This window comes from Lampris incognitus, chromosome 14 (assembly GCF_029633865.1).
Source record: "Lampris incognitus isolate fLamInc1 chromosome 14, fLamInc1.hap2, whole genome shotgun sequence".
Classification (NCBI taxonomy): domain Eukaryota; kingdom Metazoa; phylum Chordata; class Actinopteri; order Lampriformes; family Lampridae; genus Lampris; species Lampris incognitus.
Window position 1 is genome coordinate 9,900,748 of NC_079224.1, and position 26,338 is coordinate 9,927,085.

The 26,338-nt window shown below is 42.4% G+C and overlaps 1 protein-coding gene across 1 annotated transcript; it reads left to right on the forward strand.

The window, feature by feature from the left end:
- Positions 1–1,423: 1,423 nt before the first annotated feature.
- LOC130123369 (zinc finger protein 585A-like) lies at positions 1,424–25,008 on the forward strand. The gene is made up of 5 exons (XM_056292512.1): positions 1,424–1,865; positions 4,733–5,954; positions 7,400–7,426; positions 23,352–23,425; positions 23,510–25,008. Exons 1-5 carry the CDS (start codon positions 1,694–1,696, stop codon positions 24,997–24,999), a joined length of 2,985 nt encoding a protein of 994 aa, XP_056148487.1. The 5' UTR covers positions 1,424–1,693; the 3' UTR covers positions 25,000–25,008.
- Positions 25,009–26,338: the final 1,330 nt, after the last annotated feature.

Consider the following 26,338-nt stretch of genomic DNA (forward strand, 5'->3'; position numbering starts at 1 on the left):
ATGTCATAGACCTTTACAGAGGAGGATAATTTCAAACACAACTCATTATAATTCAATAGATTGCCTCTGTCATCCGTGATGTGTGTAATGGACCAAATACCCTTTTTCCACCACTCTTCCAAAAAACACAGATTTTCCCTTAAACAGGACACATCTATCATTCCAAATTGGAACTGCATGGGGGGCAAAGTTGTGTTTAAACAACAATTTCCAATATTGCAAAACTTCTTTATGAAAGGCGGATAAACATAACGGTATCTCGGACAGTTCAAAATCACAGTTCAAAAGAAAAGCAATCCCTCCCAACCTTTTAAAGACTGCATTAGGAATGACATGCCAAAACACAGTCTCAGCCATGACAAAGGCTTTTAGCCACTTCAGTTTGATCATACTGTAACCTATTTTTCTGGACTTGCCTGTTAGTGATTTTAAGATCCCGTTATAAGCTGTCGCCACAGTATATACCTTGAGCTCTTATTTTGAAGGCTGAAGAGAGAACGGAAGTGCTGTACGCAGTGTGGTTGCTGTGGAGATAACTGTTGGGGAGAATCCAAATAAAGTGGTCCTCGTGTGACAGTGGAGCCTTCGTCTTTGTTATTTTATAGTTTCATACCGTATAGGCGACATTTACAAACCCTCAGCTACAATACCATTCATAATGTCAAAATCAATGACATTCACCCCACCATTTTCATCACTTTTCAAGAGGTCACTTTTCCTGATATAATGACACTTGTTTTTCCAAATAAAATTACAATTAGTTTGGTTTATATAGCCCATGAGTAAGCAGGATAAATAAACCTAGAAAGACTCTCCATCTTGGTGAGTAGAGTCCTCCCAAATAGAGTAATCTCCCTCTGTAACCAGCTGTTTAATATAGCTTTACATTTTGTATCATTCTTAATATTCATCTCTTCTCTTGATTCAAGGTTTTTACTTAATACCTAAAAGAAGAAGAAGAAGAAGAAGAAGAAGAAGAAGAAGAAGAAGAAGAAGAAGAAGAAGATTTTTTTTAAGAAGACATGGGAGAGGGTTAGCAGAGGAATACAGGGGGGCGGGAAAGAGGGCTTGGAATAATAATAATAATAATAATAATAATAATAATAATAATATATATATATATATATATATATATATATATTCAATCAAGACTACAGATATACAAACACATCAAACAAAGCCAGTATACTCTAAAACAACAGAGTAGGCTAAGAACAGTACATCAAACATGTCAAAGACAATGAGAACAAAACAAGGAAACCGAAATAGAAAATTAAAAAGAGATAAAATAAGATAGGACAATACAATATTCCAGGGGTTAAATTACATTAAATTGTTCAAATGCAAATAATAATTTTTGGGCATTTCTGTTTTTCGTACATTTTAGAGCCTTGGGAAAAGTTACTAATTCGGGTTTAGACGAAGAAGAAGACGAAGAAGAAGAAGAAGAAGACGAAGAAAAAGAAGACGAAGAAGAAGATTTTTTATTAATCAAGATACGAAGAAGAAGAAGTAGCTGTTTTTTCTTAATGCGTCACCCTTTTTCAAGACTTCAAAATACAAACAGCAGAAGAAGAAGAAGAAGAAGAAGAAGAAGAAGAAGAAGAAGAAGAAGAAGAAGAAGAAAAAAACAGTTACATGCGTCATTGTGCCGCTGGACTTCAAATGGTTTTATGTCCCCGTTGAGTTTACCATGTCCAGAACAAACCTTCTGAGATCGTTCGTCGTCGAGCGACTAACAGCAGCAGCTGAGGAGATATTGGGAGCTTTCGAGAGGACGATAGCGGAGTATGAGGACGAGAGAGAGCGACAGAGGAGGCTGCTGGACATGATGTTGAAGCCCAGGATCACGTTACGCAGAATAGGTTGGTAACACCAAGTTTCCGTTCTTGCATTCCTTCTTTCAGTCTGATCTCATTGTTTATTTGCTCCGGGTATTAACACAGGCAAGGCAAGGAGACAAATTCTGTATAGAAAGCAGATTGGGGCCCCCTGCTGATGATAAAAATAAACAAAATATGTATAGAAAATGAAATAGAAGACGTACCCGACCCTTCTACACCCGCCCCAGGCATACTGTCTAAAACAGTGTGGAAAAGCGCAATGTTCCTGAGTCCACTGAGCTCTCATATCACAAACTGACAATAACCTCGGCAACTAAACATAATCTCCTTTAAGATAAAGTTAATTTCCATTTATGATTGAGTTAATAAAAGAAATCACACAGAAACCTCAATGGAGAGAATATGACAAGTGGAAACCAATGGCATGGGATAAGGCAGTTGCTGAACCATCTGGTGATGCGGTGACATCTTGTGCAGAGATCTTGCTTCCAGCGATGATAGCTAATGGACCACTGTAGCCAGCAAACTTCCTTCTTATATATATATATATATTTATATATATATGTGTGTGTGTATATATATATATATATATATATATATATATATATATATATATATATACACACACACACACATATATATATAAGCCAAGCTGTATATCTGTATATAAGCCAAGTGGCCACAGCTTGGCTCTTGCATCTTTTACGTGTTGTGTTAAATCCTCTGTGATCTTGATTTTTTTTTTCTTTTGCTTCAAAACTTCTGAGTGTTTAGCATCTGCCCATACGCGGTCACAGTGTGTGCGATACAGAAAGCGTACAATAATGCGGCGTGGATGCATGTTAGTACCACTTCTGTGGCTCTTATCCTTCTTGGGCCCAATTTGATGTGCCACATCCACAGAGTTTTGGAGGGAATTCCCGGAGAGACTCTGGACAGTAGAACAATCACGGTCATCTTAACGTTTTCGCTTTCTCATTGCGGCTCACCAGATATCTTCAAGTTCATCTTCAGTTCATTTATCCGGTCTCGTAGCACTTTGTTCTCTGTCATTAGAGATTGGACCCTCTGCTCCAGCTCTGTCATGTTAGTAGTAAGACCCCTCACCTGCTCCTTCGCAACTCCAATAGAAGTGGACAGAGGGTGGATGGCATCGGTGTTCTTGTTGACCCATTTTTCAATAGAGTTTAGTTTCTCGAGAGAGGAATCTTGATTTTCAGTGATCTTGTTGAATGCAGCGAGTAGGGTGGCGTTTCTTATGGATTACTTTCTTACATGGACTGTTAACAGATGTGTTTGCAAGAGACTGATATTTGGCTGAGTTGTTGTCGGTGGGCTGTTTCGTGTGGTCATTTACACGTTTTACTCTCTTCACTACAGTCTCCATACCTTCCTCCTTATTTACCTTGTTATCATTGCGATTGTCTTTCCAGGCAGACGTAATGTTAAGCTAGCAAGAGTGAGCTATTTTAGCAAGCACGGTTTTGCCAAATAGAATAGCAAAAATTTGATCTGAAGCATTTTTACATTTTCTCATGAAGCCACCTCTTCGTCAGACAGCTATTTTTAGGCGTTTTAACTTCACAGGGGTGATTAAATCCAGGTTTTGCACTAATGTGATGGTCTGCTGTATAAAATCGTGTATTACACTGACGCCATCTCAGTCATCCTAACAAATGTTTATTAATACAACAGATTACATATACAGAGGACAGTATACAGAACAGACATACATAAAAAAGCCAGGGGTATATTACATTCCATTACATAAAGATATTAAAAGACATACATACATTAAAATTTTTGACAGCCTTTTTGTTTGTAGAAGAAATAAGTTTTGCGTATTGTTCAATCTCTTTCAAGAAAACAACAAAATAGGTTTTTTGTTTGTGAATTTTTTTGTGAATAAAGAAAAAAATGCCAATATTATTAATAGAGTTATAATGAACAAATATTTGGCACTTTTTTGGGGTGTTTAAAGAAACCAAATACTATGTTCTCCCATAATAAAACTAAGTCTTTGGAAAGATGATCAGTGACAAATCTGCAAAGGTTTTGCCAGAAGTTCTTGGTGTGAGAGCAGTGACAAAACAGGTATAACACTGTTTCTGGCTGTTCATCAAAGAAAGAACAGTTTGTTTTTATGACGCTTTTAGATTTCTGTCATTCATAAATCTGAACCAATGGCTATGTGGTGTCCCTGGATAGGACATCAGAGCCCTCCTTTCCATTTACTCCATGTACAAGTTGGCCACTACAGGTGAGACAGGGGAACCCATAGCACACCCATGCCTCTGCCTGTAGTACTGCCCCCTGTATATGAAGTACATGGACTGAAGACACGGCTTCAGGAGCAGACATACTCGGTCAGTTTTAAGGGTGGTCCTATTGCTAAGGGTGGGGTCATTTTGTAATATCACATGGACTACCTCCACTGCATAATCAACACGAACGCACATGAAGAGAGACTTAACATCATAAGAGACCATTGTTTCGTCCCTCTCCATAATGACGTCCCTCACTTTATCCACAAAATCCATAGTGTTCTGAATGTGATGTTTATTACTGCCTTCCAACAAGTTAAGAATAGATGCAAAAAACTTAGAGATGTTATAGGTCACCGAGTTAATCATACAAACATAGGCCATAATGGTACATCCTGTTTATGTGTCTTGGGTAAACCATACAGATTAGGTGTAGCTCCCCCTGGGTATAATCGGTGTAAAAATTATGTCAATAGGGGGAAACTACACCTAGTCTAGGTTTACCTAAGATATGTAAACAGGATGTGCCTCTACAGTCAAACTTTAATAGGTATCCTGAATCAAATTTAACCTACATTTGTTGATGCAAATAACAGCATTGATTTTGTTTTTCCCTCTATCCAGACTATGTACAGTTATCTGATCAGCAGCATCATGAACAGGAGAGGAGCCCCAGTCTGGCCAAGGAGGAACAACAGGAACTCTGGATCAGTCCACTGGAAGACCAGCTTCCATTGCAGGAGGTAGCTGATACCTCTGAGTCCATATTTACCTCTCTTTGTGATGGAATTGATGATGGTAAAGATCAGCCTCTGCCCTCCCAATGCTACCAAACTAAGACAGAGGGAGACACAGAGCCCCCAGCTGTCACCGCATTTGAATTGATACAACTGGATGCCAAAGAAGAAAACTTTTTAATATCAGAACCAACAAGTGACCACCATACCGTCTCTAACTGCTGTCATGTAACTAAGACTGAAGCTGACCATACTTGCAGTCGCCAAAACTGTGAGGAAGTGGGTCCAACTCAGAAAACAAGACTGAAACCCCACAAAAAGCCCTACAACAAGTGCAAGATTTGTGGCAAAGTGCTTTATAATTTGGAAATTTTTAGAATTCATATGACATTTCACACAGGTGAAAAGCCTTTAAAATGCACCACTTGTGGGAAAATGTTTACCCATGAGTCAAGTTTTCAAAGGCACATAAGGACTCATACAGGGGAGACGCCATTCAGATGCACCACATGTGGGAAAATGTTTCCCCAGAAGTCACATTTTCAAACGCACATAAGGACTCATACAGGAGAGAAGCCATTCAGATGCACCATGTGCGGGAAAATGTTTTCCGATAAGTCAAGTTTTCAAAGGCACATAAGGACTCATACAGGGGAGAAGCCATTCAGATGCACCACATGCGGGAAAATGTTTACCCAGAAGTCACATTTTCAAACGCACATAAGGACTCATACAGGAGAGAAGCCATTCAGATGCATCGCGTGCGGGAAAATGTTTTCCGATAAGTCAAGTTTTAAAAGGCACATAAGGACTCATACAGGGGAGAAGCCATTCAGATGCACCACGTGTGGGAAAATGTTTACCCAGAAGTCAAGTTTTAAAAGGCACATAAGGACTCATACAGGGGAGAAGCCGTTCAGGTGCACCATGTGCGGGAAAATGTTTACCCAGAAGTCAAGTTTACAAACGCATGTAAGGACTCATACAGGGGAGAAGCCATTCAGATGCACCGTGTGCGGGAAAATGTTTACCCAGAAGGCAAATTTACAAGCGCACGTAAGGACTCATACAGGGGAGAAGCCATTCCGATGCACCACGTGCGGCAAAATGTTTACCCAGAAGTCATATTTACTAAGGCACATAAGGACTCATATACAGGGGAGAAGCCATTCAGGTGCTGCGATTGTGGAAATGGTTTCAAATCAAAATGGCTTCTCAAACAACATGTCATGATCCACACAGGTGAGATGCCTCACAGGTCACTGCAAAAAGAAGTTAATTGAATATTCTTCGTAACTATTTATAACCATTTTATATTGCAGCATATGTCAGGGGGTTAAATTAAATCAATGCAAGTGTGCAACTGCACAAACAAGACAAGGTGCGCATTGTAGGTGTTCAGTTGGGTTGAGATCTGGTGACTGTAAAGGCCATAGCATGTGATTCACATCATTTCCATCCTCATCAAACCATCCAGTGACCCCTCGTGCCCTGTGGATGGGGGCATTGTCATCCTGGAAGACACCACTCCCATCAGGATAGAAACGTCTCATCATAGGATAAAGGTGATCCCCCAGAATAACTTTGTATTGATTTGCAGTGACCCTTCCCTCTAAGGGGACAAGTTGACCCAAACCATGCCAGGAACATGCCCCCCACAGCATAATGGAGCCCCCAGACCCCCTCACTGTAGGGGTCACACATTCAGGGTTTTCCTTAAACTTGTCACCCTTCTGTATGTCTGATGTTTTTATTTTGAAATTTTTTGCTTGTGTACACATGCACCATTCAAGTTGTGCCTGCAGGGGAGCTCCCTAAATCAGTACCCAGCACCACATGCTGCTCTTTGTACCATTCTCCAATATATGTACTAAAAATAAAGGAAAACGAAACGTCCCCACCTGCTGCATCAACTCGTGGTTTAATCTATCAAAACATGATCAAGGTAATGATACCATTATCCCTATACAATTTCACACTGTTAGTAAATACTGGGGATTATGTGCAGCAATGTGTGTAATAAACACAATGTATCCTCTGCACTCTTAATTGTATTTACTACCTTTCACTTTATTTATATATTAAATTCCTATTTTTCCACATCTGTGTATTTAGTTTTATTATGTTATATGGTTTAATATGGTTTGGAGACAGTGGCACTGATGAAAAGACAGGAGGTGGAGCTGGAGGTGGCATAGTTGAAGATGCTAAGATTTTCACTGGGAGTAACGAAGAAGGACAGGATTAGGAACAATTATATTAGAGGGACCGCTCAGGTTGGACGGTTTGGAGACAAAGCAAGAGAGGAGAGATTGAGATGGTTTGGACATGTGTGGAGGAGAGATGCTGATTATACTGGTAGAAGGATGCTGAATATGGAGCTGCCAGGAAAGAGGAAAAGAGGAGGTTTATGGATGTGGTGAGGGAGGACATGCAGGTGGCTGGTGTGACAGAGGAAGATGCAGAGGACAGGAATAGATGGAAAAGGATGATCTGCTGTGGCGACCCCTAACGAGAGCAGCCGAAAGTAGTAGTAGTAATAGGGTGTATTTAGTTTTATTTGTATTTCATTCTGTACCCTGTATGTCTTACAGTTGTATATCCTCTCTATATAGGTTCAGTTTTATATTTCTATGTTTTGTGCTACTCAGTAGACATGTTTACCTCCCTCCCTGCATGCCTGCCTGCCTGCCTATACACTAGAGAGGTTGCTGTCATCATACAATCTGTACGGCTCACAACAAGTATGAAGGGTTTGAACGTCATGTTGCTGATATCTAGAACCTGGCTGGTAAGGATCAGACAAAGCTCACAGTTGGGTACACAGTGACTTGTCTAATACAATGTCCTATTCTTTAATCACACATTGTTCCACTTAAGAGATGGATTTAAAGCGACAACACAGTCCAGAATGGCAGAGTACTAAAATAATACTAATACTTTGCAGCAGGATGCTGCTGCATATTGTTCAGGTGCATGATGTACTTTTAGTTGAAGTGATCAAACAGTGCAGCAGCACACTTGCACTTCTGACACACCACACTGCACAACGAGAGATGAAGTGACCAAAACTTTATTTATATTTAACAATTTAATAGCGCTTATATGGGTTCACTGAGAGGTCAAGATGCCTACAAAATGACGTAATTTCAAATGACGTCCATGTATGATTTTGCATTGTAACATCACAGAAACTCAAACCAAGCTTATATTAAAATCAAAAACACGCTGGATTTAATTAGTAAATTGTTTATGAGAGTATTATGTTGGTTGTGTGTGCATATGTATTTCTGGACTTGTGCCTGAAGACTGTGTTGGGTTTCCCATGCTGCCTGAACAAAAATAAAAATAAAAATATCATAAAGACTTTCTATTAATTTGTTTTTGAGCATGCATCTTCTTCTTTCGGCTTCTTCCCTGTTTCCCAAGGGTCGCCACAGCGGATTTGATAGTTTCCATCGGTACCCTGTGAGGGCACAGCACTGATGGCGGTCGTTGTTAACCCAGGCCTTGACCGGTCTGGTGTGGTCTTGTCAATCCGCAAGAGGATTTGGTGACATTTTATGTCGGATGCCCTTCCTGACACAACCACTAACCCTGTGGACGGGGGCACAGGTAAAGCGCTGGATGCCATCCCAGTATTCATGGACTTGCACCATGCCTGTCGCTCATCGTGTTTGAGCATGCATACTCCATACAAATTGGACAACATTTCCAATGGAAAATTTAGCACTACATTTTAGATAATGTGGTGGCCAATGATACAGAGAAATTACAAAATAGTCAATGAGACGAGGATCCTTCATGTAAGACTTATTGATGCACCAGCAAAGTCTGAGTTGGTCTGCAGAGCAACTGAAGTTCAAACAAAAGCCTTCCTCTCTTAATACCATTACACATCTAGACATCTAGTGAACAACCTACTTGCATTAATCAACATCCTGCCTCTCTTGGCTTCCTGCCACCATCACGTTTACATCCTTTCATGGGTTTCCCTCCACCCCTTGCCCCTCCTTCTGCCAGTTGTTGATCAGAACATGTTGGTGGAGCAGGCGCCTCTCTATCTATGCAAGGATGTCTTCAATCATTCCCCTTTGATAGTCTAATGGTTGTCTTGACATTCTGCTACTACTAGTAGTACTGCTACTACCACTAATACTACTACTATTACTACTTTCGGAATAATAATGGTTACACTGAATGACTCTAATGGTTGTCTTGACATTCTAGCTATAATAATAATAATAATAGTTACACTGACATGTTGGAATGTCACTTATCCTGCCTTTGGGCATGAACAAGTTCATATTCTAATAACTTTTTGTCCTTGTTATATAGCTTTGTGCTTCTTGCAACAATTGTTTGTCAGATACACACACGTGCTCTTATATGTAAAAACATACCATATAGTCCCCCCTTTGAGGCCTACAAGGCCTCAACCTTGCTTTAAACCCTTTCTTTTTCCTTCCTTCACTTGCTTTTTCCTTCTCTTCCAACTTGACTCTTAATGCCTGCAATTATACTATATGCCATTAAGGGGAGTGGTAATGCATCTACCCATTTCAGTTTTGTATCAGCACATATTTTATTTAGCTAGGCTTTTATTTTTCCATTCGCCTTTCCTACCATCCCTTCTGATTCAATTTTTATTTATTTGTATAGCCCAATATCTCAAATGAAAAATTTTGCCTCTGTGGGCTTAACAGCAACACAACATCCTGTCCTTAGACCCTCTCATCATTTTCTGTTTAAACAGGGAAACTGCCTCACCCAGGTCCGGGTCGGACCAATTCATCGTCGGTAGATGCGATGCCATGACGTCTCCTGTCGCTAGCTAGCTAGTTAGCTTTGCGGCTTGCTCAGCTCCGCCGCACTCTTGCTTGAATGATGACAGAAATTATCCACGGACAATTTTATCAGTCTATCTTAATTCTTCATAGAGAGTACTTTACCGCTGCCACCATGAAGTAATACTTGGGGTAGTATTGGTAGAGGATCAATGACCACATCGGGTTATAGAACTCAGGTTTAATCGTGGCTCAGTAGGCAGACGTAATAACCATACATGGTAGTGGTGTAATCATAATAACAGTCCGGGTAGTACATAACACCTAGTGTAGTTCCAGTGGATATACATAGCATTATATCCCTACAGTACCGTTGGACTGTTTCAATTCACCGTCTATAATGAGGCCAATTACATTAGAACCAGTAATTGGTTGAGCAATACCACCCTTCATTACAAGTGTGGGGACAACAACTTCTGTGGTGGGTGCTCCCTCTGAAGCTAACCTGAAGGTTATTTCTACCCAACCTGCATATGGCATGTTCTCCCCGTTTGCTGCCACTATGTCTAGGGTCTCTGTTATGTCCAGAATTTCTGAAATGTCTCTTAATCTTGTGTCTGGTAAATGCACTTCTTTCCATAGGTCATCAATTATTGTTACCTGGGAGCCTGAGGCCCACAAAGCCTTAACAGTGGCGGCCGTTGTTAACCTGGGCCTTGACCAATCCGGTATGGTCTTGTCAATCCGCATAATGGTCTGGCAAAATTTTACGTTGGATGCCCTTCCTGACACAACCGCTAACCCTGTGGATGGGGGCACAGGTAAACCGCTGGATGCCATCCCAGTATTCATGGACTTGCACCCATGCCTGTCGCCATAAATACATAAATGCATTTATAGAGCTTTAATTAGATCAGCCCTAGATTATAGTTTTATTGTGTTTGGTTCAGCTGCATGTACTTCTTTAAAAAGGCTAGACAGAATCCAGACTCAAGTATTAAGTTTGTGTTGTGGTGGAGGCAGGTAGAAGCTGGAGAAATGCCTCTTTATTTAAGGTTTTATTTATGGTTAATGGCTAATTACTGGGCAACTCTGCAGGGACATAAAGATTTGCATCCTACAAAAAAGATTTTAGATATGAGTTGGGAAAGTAACAAACTTAAAAAAGAGTTTTTTGTGTAGGTATCTCAGATATATGTAAGGAATTCGGGAATCAAAGACTGGAATATTAGTCAAACTGTTTAATATCAGCTGTTCCACCATGGTTACTACCTCAACCAGTAGTAGATTTCTCTCTATTGGAACGTTTACACTCAAAAAGAACTACAATCAATGTGCAGGCTTATGTGAACATTGTTATATGTGAAATATATGGACAATATTTACTGATCGATCCAAAAATCCAGAGAATGGAAACACCGGTTATGCATTTTATGTTCCTGAGTTAAAGGTCAGAGTGAAAAAGCAAGCGAGTGGTCACTTAGCGGTGAATACAGTAGAAATGTTGGCCAGCTCATTAGCTCTTCAGTGGGTAGAAGAATTTCAACCAGGGCGAGTTTTAATTTGTTCAGACTTCAGTGCAGCCTTAAATAGCTTAAAAAAATACAAATTCAAACTGTCGACAAGATATTCTTTATAAAATATTACAGCTATTACACAGGATTGTTAGATTGGGAATAGATGTTCAGTTTATGTGGATACCAGCTCATGTAGGTATTAGGGCAAATGAAACAGTGGACCAACTGGCCAACAACGGATTGAAAGTCTGTGAATGTTCTCATTCATCCGGGTCATGGTTATCCAAAGGAGTTGAATCAAGTGCAACTGGACTTGGTATATATCCGTGAAGACGTTTCGCCTCTCATCCAAGAGGCTTCCTCAGTTCGTGCCTTTCTCACTAGACCAAGCTAGTCTGACTGGCTGGTGATGAGACTCAGATATTTATCTGCAACACAGAGCTCACAATGTGCCCAGCAGCACTCAGGCCCAACGAGAAGAACACAAACACCTGAGGGGAGCTTGAAAAAACCTGCGTCTACCCCAGTTGGACCTTTGTGAAAACTGCAACACGTTCCAAAAAGACCAACCGGGTGAGCGACGAGGAGTAAAGGGACAGAAGGAACAGCACATTCATCCCGTATGTTTCTAGGGTCTCAGAGAAACTCAGGAGAATTTTCAACAAACACCGCATCCCGGTATACTTCAAACCCAGCAACACACTCCGACAAAGACTGGTTCATCCCAAAGACTGTGTACCACACACCTGGAAAAGCAATCTGGTGTATGCTGTACAATGCAATGAGGATTGCACTGACCTATACATAGGAGAAACCAAACAACCACTACACAAAGGGATGGTCCAACACAGAAGGCCAAACTCCTCAGGACAAGACTCAGCAGTCTATCTACACCTAAAGGAGAAGACACACTCCTTCGAGGACAGCAACGTACACATTTTGGACAGAGAAGATAGATGGTTTGAAAGAGGGGTGAAGGAAGCCTTCTATGTGAAACTGGAAAAACCATCCCTCAACAGAGGAAGAGGTCTGCGTCACCACCTATCTCCCACTTACAATGCCGTCCTTTCATCTCTACCCAGGAGACTCAAGAAGCCTAGCCTCCAAGAACAACAGTCGGTCACTAACGGCTCCAACGACTCTCGTGACCACTGAATAATGAAGTCGAAACTAACACCCCCAAAGGCCGTCGCTGCTAAACAAATTCAAATCAATAGCTCCGATGGTGACGGGCGCGGCTGGACATAGGAGCACAGGAGAGCCAAGCATATCAATAGCTCCGGTAACGACGGTACACAAAAGAGCCACTCATATCTATGGCTGTGTTAGCGACGGGCGTTGGTAAACATCGGATCACAAAGAGCCACGCATATCAATAGCTCTGACAACGACTCCTAGAGGATAAATGCTGAGTCTCATCACCAGCCAGTCAGACTAGCTTGGTCTAGTCAGAAAGGCACGAACTGAGGAAGCCTCTTAGATGAGAGGCGAAACGTCTTCACGGATATATACCAAGTCCAGTTGCACTTGATTCAACTCCTTTGGATAACGGATTGAAAGCGAGTCATGTAGAACTGTCAGTTCCAATCAGCAAAGCAGAAACAAAATCATTTATAAGACACAAAATCAAGGCACTATGGCAGGAATTATTGTACGATAATCGAAAAGGGAGATGTAATATTTGCTAGTAACATTTGATTTGCTAATGTCCCTTACGGCTTTCCGTAGCGCCACAACAAAGTCACGTGATGTACGTAACAACGTCAGTCGGAATCCGGTCGATGAATAAACACCCAGCACGAGAGAAGTCGTCCTTGCTTTATTAATGTTATAAGTTAACATAGCCAGAGGGCACAGATCATTACATGGTGTCAGAGTAGCGGAGTTTAAATACCCAATATGGATTCGTACGGCGTTCCAGCTCCACGGATGGACTGGGAATCGGCGAACTTACCTGAAGCATGGAGACGATTTCGACAAACAACGGAGCTAATGTTCACGGGCCCCCTGCGCGGGAAGAACGAAGAGGAGAAATGCAGCTACCTCCTGCTCTGGATAGGGGAAAAAGGGCGCGATGTGCACAACACTTGGACACTCAGCGGAGAACAAGCCAAGAAGCTAGAAACGTACTACGATAAGTACACTGAGTACATCACCCCCAAAGCAAACCCGATTTATGCCAGATATAAATTTCATGAAAAGATGCAGGGAGAGAGTGAATCCTTCGAACGATTTGTAACTGAGCTAAAGCTCCTAGTCAAAGACTGTGGCTACCCAAATGCCGACGAGATGGTCAGGGACCGCATCGTGTTTGCCACCAACTCACCCAGAGTGAGAGAAAAGCTACTTAGCCAGGGAGCTGAGCTAACGCTAGAAAAAGCCATAGATGTAGCCCGCTCACACGAGCTAGCAAAGCAACAGCTAACGTTTATGGGCCAGGGCAGCACACATGAAACGGTGCACGCAATAGGCAGAAAGACTTACAAACCGAACGCACCCAAAGCAGCTAACGCTAACTTCAGACAAAGGGACGTTAGCACCGCCGCCAGGGCGTGTAGCTATTGTGGAGGGCTACACGGCGCTAAAGCCACTTGCCCAGCTAAGGGTAAACAATGCATTAAATGCAAGAAGCTCAATCATTTTGCTAAAGTATGCAAGTCTAGCTCCCAGGGACAGACAAAGTACTACCGCGGCACAGTACATGCCGTCGGAGAGAACCCAGAAGAGTGCACCACTGACAGAGAACAGGAAGAACTGTACTTCGACAACATTACAGTGGAGAGCACCGCTGTGGGAGAACAGACAGAGCTGTACATAGACTGCATCTCAATAGAGAACAACGGAAAAAGCAACGAGCAGGCTTACGTAGAGGTTGGAATTGGCACACCTCCACAGAAGGTAAAGTTTAAACTAGACACTGGGGCACAGGCCAATACTATTCCCACCAACCTGTTCCAGGCGCTGTTCAAAAATGTGACACTGAAACCAGCAATACACAGACTCACTGAATATGGAGGAGGCGCGCTGAGCGTGAAAGGCACATGCAAACTCAAATGTAAGTACAGAGACAATGCAATGATGCTGGACTTTTACGTCATTGACACAAACGCCCCACCAGTCATGGCAATGAAAACATGCCGTGACCTAAACTTGGTAAAAATAGTGATGGCTGTGAGCGAGGAAAACAATGTCACATCACAGAGCATAATGGATGAGTATGCAGATGTTTTCCAGGGAATAGGAGAGTTCCCAGGCGAGTGCACCTTCCGCGTCACACCAGATGCAACGCCGGTCGTCTGCCCGCCACGCAGAATCCCCATCGCCCTACGCAGCAAACTGAGGGACGAGCTTGACAGCATGGAGAAAGGCGGCATAATCTGTAAGGTAACAGAACCCACAGAATGGGTGAATGCACTCGTCATTGTTGAGAAGCCAAAGACAGGCAAACTTAGAGTGTGTTTAGACCCCAGAGCTCTTAACAAAGTGATACAACGACCTCACTATCCCCTCCCCACGCTGGAGGACGCCACCACAAAGCTCGCTGGAGCTGAGTACTTTAGCGTGTTAGACGCGCGGTCAGGCTATTGGGCCATCAAACTGAGCACTGAATCCTCAATGTTGACGACATTTAACACAGTGTTTGGCAGGTATCGTTTCCTCAGACTGCCATTCGGAATCGTGTCCGCTCAAGACGAGTTCCAGAGACGCGTGGATGAAACATATGAAGGATTGGACGGTGTGACGGCCATAGTGGACGACATACTAGTGTTCGGCAAGACTAAAGAGGAACATGACCAGCGTCTCAGAGCGATGCTGAAGCGCACAAGGGAGCGAGGGGTGCGGCTCAACCCCGACAAGTGTCACATATGCGTGTCCGAGGTAAGCTACTTCGGCCACACGCTCTCACACGAAGGCATCAAACCAGACCCACACAAGGTGAAGGCGGTCAAGGACATGCAACCCCCACAGAACAAAGCAGAGCTGGAGACAGTCCTCGGCATGATCAACTACCTCGCCAGATTTGCTCCACACCTCTCACAGATAAACTCACCCCTCAGACAGCTTCTGAAACAGGACAGTGAGTTTGTGTGGGATGCAGTCCACGACAAGGCGTTCCAAGAGATGAAGAATCTCATTACACAGCACCCAGGTCCAGTACTCTCATATTTCGACCCGCAGAAAGAGCTGCGACTCCAAGTGGATGCATCCAAAAGTGGCCTTGGGGCTGTCATGCTCCAAGATGGCAAACCAATTGCCTATGCGTCCAAGTCACTCAACAGCACTGAAGAAAACTACGCACAGATAGAGAAGGAGCTCTACGCTGTGGTCTTCGGCTGCAAGAGGTTCCACGAGTACATGTATGGACGAAAAGTGATTGTGGAGTCAGACCACAAGCCTCTGGAGGCAATACTAAAAAAGCCACTGGCAGCAGCACCACCCCGGCTGCAACGGATGATCCTGGCGCTCCAAAAATACGACATCCAAATCATCCACCGCCCCGGTAAGGACATACCGGTGGCCGACACACTGTCACGCAAGTCAATAGAACACCACGACAGTGACCTACAGGAAGGGATGGAGGCCCAAGTGCACACAGTCCTCAGCAACATCCCTGTGAGCGACACAAGACTCACAGAAATCAAGCAGGAAACAGCGCAAGATCCACAGCTCACCGCACTCAGACGAGCCACACTCACTGGCTGGCCAGACACAAAGAAAAAGTGCCCGCCCAGCATCCAGGAATACTGGAACCACAGAGCAGAAATCTCAGAAATGGACGGTATCCTGTTCAAAGGTGAGAGAATCATTGTCCCCCAAAAGCTTCGCAAGGACATGATACAGCGCATCCATGCCAGCCACCTTGGCGTGGAAAAAAGCAAATGCCGAGCAAGAGACTTACTGTTCTGGCCTGGCATGGGGAAACAGATCGAGGATGTGGTAGCAGACTGCAGCATATGCCAAGAACGGCGCAGCGCAAATGCAAAGGAACCAATGATGTCACACGCCATACCCGAGCGGCCGTGGCAAGTGATAGGCACAGACCTATTCACATGGAACTCACAGGACTTCATAGTCACTGTGGACTACTACTCCAGATTCTTCGAGCTAGAAAGACTTTACAGCTGCACCTCATCTGCCGTCATCATGAAGCTGAAAGCAGCAATGGCTCGACACGGAATCCCCGAGACTATCATCAGCGACAACGGTCCGTGCTACAGCTCTGGTGAGTTCCGCAACTTCTCACAGACATGGGGTTTCTCACACACCACCACAAGCCCCCACTACCCACAGAGCAACGGCCTCTCCGAGAAGACTGTCCAGACGGCCAAACGCATCCTGGACAAAGCCAAAGCCGAGAACAAAGACCCCTACATGAGCTTGCTGGAGTATCGCAACACACCGGTGGACAACCTGAAATCACCGGCACAGCTACTGATGAGTCGGAGGCTGCGGTCCATTCTCCCATCAACAGCAAAACACCTGCAGCCACAGATCGCCAGTCAGGAGGATGTTCACAAAAGGAGAGAGGTATGTCAACAGCGCCAGCAGGCATACTACAACCGAACAGCCAAACCTCTGCCCCACCTGCCCGCAGGCACACCAATCCGCTTCCGGCAGGAGGATGGATCCTGGAGACCTGCAACTGTGGAAAGACCAGCGAACACAGACAGGAGCTACCACATCCAAACCAAAGAAGGTCAGATCTACCAACGCAACCGTCAACACCTGCGACAAAGCAGAGTGAACACTCACACTACGCACACACACACTTCACAGCAGACTGTTACCAGCGCTAACAACAACACACAAGCCCATCAGCAAGAGCATGCTGAACCTCCAGACACGAACAATCAGCGACAACCAGACACACAGCCTGGTTACACCACGAGGTCAGGTCGCACGATCAAACCAAGACAAATCCTTGACTTATGAATGTTAAAAAAAGAGAATTTTACACCAACCTGTACTATACCTGCTATGTTTTGAAAAGAAATATTTACAGCGTTCACTTACCTTGTGTACCTACCTGCTGTTTGCAGTTACCAGTAATGAAATGAAAAAAAAAAAAGATGAAATGTTATTACGGTGTCACATTTAGACAGTGAAGGAAATGTTTTACACTACTTTGTTGCAGTCCAGTTATATAAGAGTTCCACTTTCATATTCTTTCTTATTAAGATTGTATTCGCTTATAAACGTGCTCAACGTGGTCTGTATCTCTGCAGAGAAAGCAGCACTTTTCAGAAAAAGGGAGATGTAATATTTGCTAGTAATATTTGATTTGCTAATGTCCCTTACGGCTTTCCGTAGCGCCACAACAAAGTCACGTGATGTACGTAACAACGTCAGTCGGAATCCGGTCGATGAATAAACACCCAGCACGAGAGAAGTCGTCCTTGCTTTATTAATGTTATAAGTTAACATAGCCAGAGGGCACAGATCATTACAGGAGACATCTGTACCGGACCCAACAGGAAGTAGGAGTAGAGAGGACTTGAGGGAAGAGCTGGACAGAACAGAACATCACTATCAGGTTAAGATGAGGTCATACAAGACTGAATTTCTCATCGGGAAACATCAAACTGGGAACTGTGATGTCTGCCGAACAACCAGAGACTAGAACATTTTTTTTTAATTTTCCCAACATATGCAAGAGAGAGACTCATACTACAAACTATACTGGAACAAAAAGGAATCGTGTACATGGAGCTAAACTCAATTTTCACAAGGAACACTGGGAATGATGTACTTAAATATAGCTTTGTGGTGATACACAAATGAGGGTAGATTCACCAGAGGCTGCTGCTCCTTTAAGGCAGACATTCAGAGTGCTGACGTAGCAATGCTTAGTTTCCGGGGGAGCCATGTTTGCAGCAGCCTAGCGGTTAGCTGGTTGCCACGAGAGGTTGCGCTGTATCGGTGTTGTTTTGTGTGGCGAGTAAACGGACTTGGCTCGACTCGATCTCTCCGTCTCCTCACTCCTGCACTCCCACAGCTTCACCTTTTTCAAGGATATTGGCCTGGTGGGAAGGATATAAATTAAGGACTCTTTAATTTAACAGTAGGTGGCGGTAATGCTCCATGTGATTGCAATTCGCCAATGAAACCGCAGAAGAAGAAGATAAAGAAGAAGAAGAAGACGAAGAAGAAAACCAGTCACATGCGTCATTGTGCCGCTGGAGTTCAACTGGTTTTACTTCCCCGTTGAGTTTACCATGTCCAGAACAAACCTGCTGAGATCGTTCGTCATCGAGCGACTAACAGCAGCAGCTGAGGAGATATTAGGAGCTTTCGAGAGGACGATAGAGGAGTATGAGGACGAGAGAGAGCGACAGAGGAGACTGCTGGACATGGTGTTGAAGCCCAGGATCACGTTACGCAGAATAGGTTGGTAAAACCAAGTTTCTGTGTGTGTCGTCCATTATCAAAACATTCTTGCATTCCTTCTTTCAATCTTATCTCATGTTTGTTTGCTACGGGAATTAACACAGATCTCTGTGACTGTAGCTGCTGCTTCTTCTTCTTCTGCTTCTTCTGCTTCTTCTTCTGCTTCTTCTTTTTCTTCTTCTTCGTCTTCTTCTTCTTCTTCTGCTTCTATTGAATACATTTCAAGAATTACAAAATATACAGAGAAATACGTCAGTCAATTTAACACGTAGAGAACTGGTCAACTTTAACATCTTGTATTTATACATAAGACAACATCACATATATTAAAAGAAAGGGGGAAAAAGGAAACAGTAAAACAAAAACCAATACTGACAACATCAGAATGTAAGCGGGAGATGCAAGCTATATATATATATATATATATATATATATATATATATATATATAATGCAATCAACGTGTTTTTATTCCCAATTATTTTCCCTATTAATTGAGAGGTCTTAATAGCTTTTTTGTTTGTTGTTGTCTTAGAAACAGTCAAAGAGATGCTGTAGTTCAACACAAACCAGCCGGATATTAGGTGTGACCGGGTTGACCTCTGCGTGGAGTTTGTATGTTCTCCCCATGAGTGTGCCTGGGTTTTTCCGGGTACTCCGGTCGACCGTACGCAGAGGTGTGTGTGTGTGTGTGTGTGTGTGTGTGTGTGTGTGTGTGTGTGTGTCGGCCGGTCCTGTGATGGCCTGGCGGCCTGTCCAGGGAGTCTCCCCGCCTGCCGCCCAATGACTGCAGGGATAGGCTCCAGCATCCCCGCGACCCTGAATAATGGATGGATGGACAGATAAGCTTGAGAGCATTGTTAGTGGACTGTGAGTCTGTATTAGAGTTCAGAAACAAGACCATGTCTTCTAAAATTGGTGTCCGTCTGTTAAAGCTTAGAAAAATCAACAGACCAACTTCAACCCAGTTCCATTAAGGGAAGGTACATTCATAGAATAAATGGGAAATAGATGCAATTTCTGTTTCCAGAAAGAGCATACTGGAGAAATATCTTCCTTAAATCTACGCAATAATTTATTACAAGGGTAGTATCTATGTAATACCCTCATGTGAACTTCATTTATATTATTTGGAATGGGGAATTTGTTAGGGTCTGAGGAAACTTTATCTGCGAAGATTTCTGGAAAACTTGCTTTCCGTAAGAGTCTATTTGGGAAAATAACTGATCTGAGGTCAGTATTTTTCTGATATGGTGATTATTACATGTGGGATCTGACAGGCCTTTCCTACCAATTAAGAGCTTGGGAATTTCTCCACTCAAAGGGCCATCCATATATTAATGCACTTTTGAGGAGAAACAGTAACTTTGGTGATATACTTTTTAAAACATTGTAATATTCTGTCGAGAAATAATCATATCCTTCATCTGAACAAAATCTTATTATGCGTAGAGGTTGCCTCTCTTAGTGAGTACATCTAAAACAAAGACTACACCCTTATCCATCCGTTCTTTTATATATCTGGACTTGTTTATAGACAATACACGCTGATTGTTCCATATTATGCATTAATGTGGAAAAAATGTGCTTGAAAGCCATCATCCAAACTTGAAGAGATTTTGTTTGTGAAAAATTGGTGAGCTTGACAGGCAATTTCTTACACTTGTAATTACAAGATAATAGAAATCTTTGGCCACCACACTTATCAAATAATAAATTGGGAATATAAAATAGTTGACTATATTTAGCTAAACATTGCTTAATCCAATTTACCTTGAAAATCTGATTGATTGTTTGAAAGTCTAAGGCGTTAAAGCCCTCTGCAGAGTGGCTTCTAATACATGATTTTCTTTTAGCATACTCTGTTTTGTTTTTCCATATAAAGTTAAATGGGAGAACGGCTGCACATGTACTTGGATCAACATTCTTTTTCTTTAATAGGGTCCCACCTCTCTGTGCTGTAGTTTATATCCACCGGAATCCTTACAAGGCCTCTGAGTATATTTTTAAACTGTACAGAGATTTCAGTCACTATCAGGTGCAGCATGAGTCTGGACGGTTTCGTGCTTGTTTATTTATTTGAGGGAATATTTATGTTGCACAGTCCTAATGTGAAGCTGAAAGCTGGTAATGCAAATACAATTGCAGTGAAGTTCAAGTACAGTTAATTTTCTAAATGCTGCACCTAATGTATGTTTATTTTGTTATTTTATTTGAGAGAAAATTTATTTTGATTTGCGTTTAAGTAAATTTTTTTTTTTATTTGTAGGTTGCAGTCAGTTGTTAGCAGCATTGACAGTCCAAACCCTAGATTATTCTGTAAACCACTGTTTAAAAAAATAAGGCAATTTTATGTTAGTTTTTTTCCCCCAACCGTAGTATCAGGACTGACAGTATCGGGACTATGGTTGGGCTAACTGACAATAAGAAGAGTGACATTAGAAGTGCTCACTTCAGATCAAGTTCTGGCACAAGAACTTAACAGGTTTTCCTCTGGATTTGACATACCTGATTTTAGCAGTGAAACAGCTATTTAAAAAAATATTGTTACTGAAACCCAGTCACCTGGCCACTCCTTTTAATGGCCACACTGCCGTGATACTTTAAAGCATTGTAAAACCTGAACAAGTTCTGGCCCTGATAATGTTGATAGTTGAATGCTCATCCACTCTACAGAACAACTAACCCATATCAAAGAAAGTTGAACCAGTTCATATGGATACAATGTTTCTGACAGATGCATTTCATCACTCATCTAAATGACCTCTTCAGTCTAAACTGACTGCAGGTGTCCCCACCCTTGTAAACAATACAGTGGCATAACGACCGAAACCAACGATCAGTTTCATATGCAAATATGGGCGTGACCATTAATTAGAGTTTCAATGGCCATGTGTACTATTCAGAGAGGACTTGGGAATGTTTGCAATCACAGCATTGTAAGATGGCGACAGTTGTACTTTTAGCCCCCACCCCCCACCCCGGAACAGGGATGGTTGTTCCCTCTTCACATATATGGCCCTGTAGATGGGTGTCACTGACTGTGGAGTCCTGGTCTGATGCATTAACGCTCCTGTGTTATGCCATTCTCTTGGCCAGTGTCTGTTTACTTTCCCCAATATACAAGTCGCAACAATCCTCCTGGCACTTAACAGTGTACACTATATTGCTCTGTTTGTGCCGGGGGACCCAATTATTGTGGTGGACCAACTTCTGCTACAGCTTGTTTTGGGGTTTGAAAGCAACTAAGACATGGTGTTTGGAAAATATTTGTCTCAACGTTTACGACACTCCCGCCACATACGTAATCACCACTCGTTTACACTTAGACAGCTGTGGTCCTTCTCCTCTCTTTGATTAGCTGGTGCACTGGGTGGGCATATTCCTGGCTTTGACAAATGCCCAGTTAGGATAAACACAGATCAAATAAGAGTAAAAATAAAAGCAAATATCAAACATTTGTAAAAGCTTTCATAAAAAGAAAAGTTTGAGGACGAGATTTAAAAGCAGCTAGAGACTTAGTTCATCTTAGCTCAGCAGCAAGAGCGTTCCATAGTGTGGGGGCTCTAACAGTAAACGCCCGATCACCCTTTGTAACCAACCGAGACCTGGGAATATTTAGCAGGGCTCCATCTGCAGACCATAATGGTTGGGGGGGGGGCATAACGAGTCAATAAATCAGAGAGGTATAAAGGAGCAATACCGTTTAAAACCTTAAAAGTGAGCAGTAAAATTTTAAAATCAATGCGAAATATAACAGGAAGCCAGTGTAGGGAGGCAAGCACAGGAGTGATATGGTCATGCCCCCTTGTCCCTGTAATGAGCGGATTTTTGTACCAACTGCAGACGGTGGAGTGAGCCCTTGCTGATACCAGAATAAAGTGCATTACAGTAGTCGATTCAAGAAAAGATAAAAACGTGTACAACCTTTTGCAAATCGGCAATGATAAAAATGAACTAATTTTGGAGATTACCTTGAGTTCAAAAAAGCATAACTGAACAACATGTTTAATTTGATTAATTTAATTTGTAGTGGCACATCCTATGTAAATAGGATGTGCCTCTATGGCCAAACTTGAATAGGTATCCTGAATCAAATTTAACCTACCTCTGTTGATGCAAATAACAGCATTTATTTATTTTTCCCTTTATCCAGACTCTGTACAGTCATCTGATCAGCAGCATCGTGAGCAGCAGAGGAGCCCCAGTCTGGCCAAGGAGGAACAACAGGAACTCTGGATCAGTCCACAGGAAGACCAACTTCCATTGCAGGATGTAGCTGATACTTCTGAGTCCATATTTACCCCTCTTTGTGATGGAAATGATGATGGCAAAGATCAGCCTCTGCCCTCCCAATGTTACCAAACCAAGACAGAGGGAGACACAGAGCCCCCAGCTGTCACCGCATTTGAACTGATACAACTGGATGCCCAAGAAAACAACTTTTTAATATCAGAACCAACAAGTGACCACCATACCCTCTCTAACTGCTGTCATGTAATTAAGACTGAAGCTGACCAAACTTGCAGTCGCCAAAACTGTGAGGAAGTGGATTCAACTCAGAAAGCCAGGCTGAAACCTCACAAAAAGCTATACAAGTGCAGGATTTGTGAGAAAGTGCTTTATAATTTGGAAATTTTTAAAATTCACATGAGATTTCACACAGGGGAAAAGCCTTTCAAATGCACCACCTGTGGGAGAGATTTTACCCGGAAGCACAACATGGAGAGGCATACAATGACTCATGCAGGGGAGAAGACATTCAGATGCACCATGTGCGGGAAAATGTTTACCCATGAGTCAATTTTTGAAAGACACAGAAGGACTCATTCAGGGGAGAAGCCATTTAGATGCAACACGTGCGGGAAAATGTTTACCCACAAGTTAAGTTTTCAAAAGCACGTAAGGACTCATACATGGCTGAAGCCATTCAGATGCACCACATGCAGGAAAATGTTTACCCGGAAGTCAGGTTTACAAATGCATATAAGGACTCATAAAGGGGAGAAGCCATTCAGATGCACCACGTGCGGGAAAATGTTTACCCATGAGTCAAGTTTTCAAATGCATGTAAGGACTCATACAGGGCAGAAGCCATTTAGATGCACCACATGCAGGAAAGTGTTTACCCGGAAGTCAGGTTTACAAATACATGTAAGGACTCATACAGGGGAGAAACCCTTCAAATGCACCACGTGCGGGAAAATGTTTACCCAGAAGTCAAATTTTAGAACTCACCTAAGAACTCATACAAGGGAGAAGCCATTCAGATGCACAGCATGTGGGAAAATGTTTACCCAAAATACATATTTACTAAGACACGTAAGGACTCATACAGGGGAGAAGCCGTTCAGCTGCACGACGTGTGGGAAAATGTTTACCCGCAAGTCAGGTTTACAATTGCATGTAAGGACTCATACAGGGGAGAAGCCCTTCAGATGCACCACGTGCGGGAAAGTGTTTACCCAGAAGTCAAATTTTCAAACTCACGTAAGAACTCATACAGGGGAGAAGCCATTCAGTTGCACCACATGTGGCAAAAAGTTTACCCGGAAGTCAAATTTACAAATGCACGCAAGGACTCATACAGGGGAGAAGCCATTCCAATGCACCACGTGCGGTGAAATGTTTGCCCAGAAGTCAGATTTACTAAGGCACATAAGGACTCATACGGGGGAGAAACCATTCAGTTGCTCCACATGCGGCAAAAAGTTTACCCAGAAGTCAAATTTACAAATGCACGTAAGGACTCATACAGGAGAGAAGCCATTCCGATGCACCACATGCGGCGAAATGTTTACCCAGAAGTCAGATTTAGGAAGGCATGTAAGGACACATACAGGGGAAAAGCCATACAGATGCACTAGGTGTGGGAAAATGTTTACCCAGAAGTCAAATTTTCAAACCCACGCAAAAACTCATACAGGAGAGAGGCCATTCAGTTGCACCACATGCAGCAAAATGTTTACCCGCAAGTCAAATTTACAAATGCACGTAAGGACTCATACAGGGGAGAAGCCATTCCGATGCACCACGTGCGGCGAAATGTTTGCCCGGAAGTCAGATTTACTAAGGCACATAAGGACTCATACAGGAGAGAAACCATTCAAATGCACCACTTGTGGGAAAATGTTTACCCAGAAGTCAAATTTACAAACGCACGTAAGGACTCATACAGGAGAGAAGCCATTCCGATGCACCACATGCAGCGAAATGTTTACCCAGAAGTCCGATTTAGTAAGGCATGTAAGGACTCATACAGGGGAAAAGCCATACAGATGCACTACGTGCGGGAAAATGTTTACCCAGAAGTCAAATTTACAAACGCACATAAGGACCTATACAGGGGAGAAGCCATTCAGGTGCTGCGATTGTGGAAATGGTTTCAGCTCAAAATGGCTTCTCAAACAACATGTCAGGATCCACACAGGTGAGATGCCTCAGAGGACACTGCAAAAATAATTTAACTGAGTATTCATTTATGAATGAATACTCTTGAATGAATGAATTTATAAATGAATATAAATTATTTCAATTATGTATAATCATTTTATATTGCAGCATATGTCAGGGGGTTAAATTGAATCATTATAAGGGTGCAACTGCACAAAAAAGACATGGTGCCCTTTATGACTATTTTGTCAATATGGTCCAAAATGACTATGCAATAATAAGATTAATATTTTTATATTGAAAGACAGTTTTTTTTTTTTACCAACAAACTTAGAATGTAGTCATGCCTCACAGGTCCATTTCATTTGAGTGATGGTGATACAGACTTATACAGAGTGTGACACCATAGTGTGAGATTAATGATACTTTTCGATATTAAGGAGGAAGAACCATAGTAATTAATTAGAAAGTGCAATCACATTTTATTATGACCATATAATCATACATGCTGTGTTCCGCTCTTTCTACTTGCTTCATTAATTTCAACAGCTGTTCCTCATGATAGTGTACATTCATCCGTGAGTTAATGCATCCGCCACTGGACAACCGATTGCTGACGTTATACACAGGCTCGATTCAGTCAGCCCGGATGCCCCCAAATTTATCCTTCGAGATTTTAACCACTGTATTTTAAACAAGATTCTGAGGACATACAAATATTATGTGACTTGTTTCACCATATAAATAACAATACAATAGACCTGTGTTATGTTTCAGTGTGCGGTGCTTACAAGTCCTTGCCCATGCCTTCCTTTGGTACGTCGTACCATAACAATGTGTATCTTATGCCCATGTACAAACCCTCCTTCAGACGCTCTGAGTGTGGGGAGAAAAAATTAAAGACAAAGACTTGGTGAGAGGACAGTGTCTCCTCTCTTCAGGCCTGTTTTGATTGCATTGACTGGCAATGTTTTTATGATACTTGTGATGATAAAGATGATCTTTCTGGCACTATCTCATCTTACGATGGAACAGAACATACGAGTACGGAGCTGTTGAAAAAGAAGCCAAGTTCAGCCTCATTATGAAATACTTTCTCCCAAGGAGGTCTACTCTAAATTCTAATTGCATTAATTTGCACGAAGGTTTCGCCTTTTTTTCCTTCCATCATCAGTCTTTTGGCGTGCAAATGTAGTAGAGAACTCAGGGTTTGGGTTTGCTCTGCGAGGACTCAGATGGGATCTCCAGTTCTCAATGGACAGTAACATTTCCATGTTTAAAGCTGAAAATCATTTGTAGTGTTGTTAAGTCAATTCCAGCAAAAATAAATTCAATTTATTGAATCCTTTTTTATTCATCTTAACCGAATGACTTTTTAGAGAAACTAAATTTAGGAATTACATTATTG

Excerpts from the sequence above, each read along its gene's own strand:
- LOC130123369 (XM_056292512.1), top strand. The coding sequence starts at position 1,694 with ATGTCCAGAACAAACCTTCTGAGATCGTTCGTCGTCGAGCGACTAACA. Across the intron at positions 1,866-4,732 it reads GATCACGTTACGCAGAATAG|ACTATGTACAGTTATCTGAT; the intron begins GTTGGTAACACC and ends CCCTCTATCCAG. Across the intron at positions 7,427-23,351 it reads TGTATTTCATTCTGTACCCT|ACACAGAAGGACTCATTCAG; the intron begins GTATGTCTTACA and ends AATTTTTGAAAG.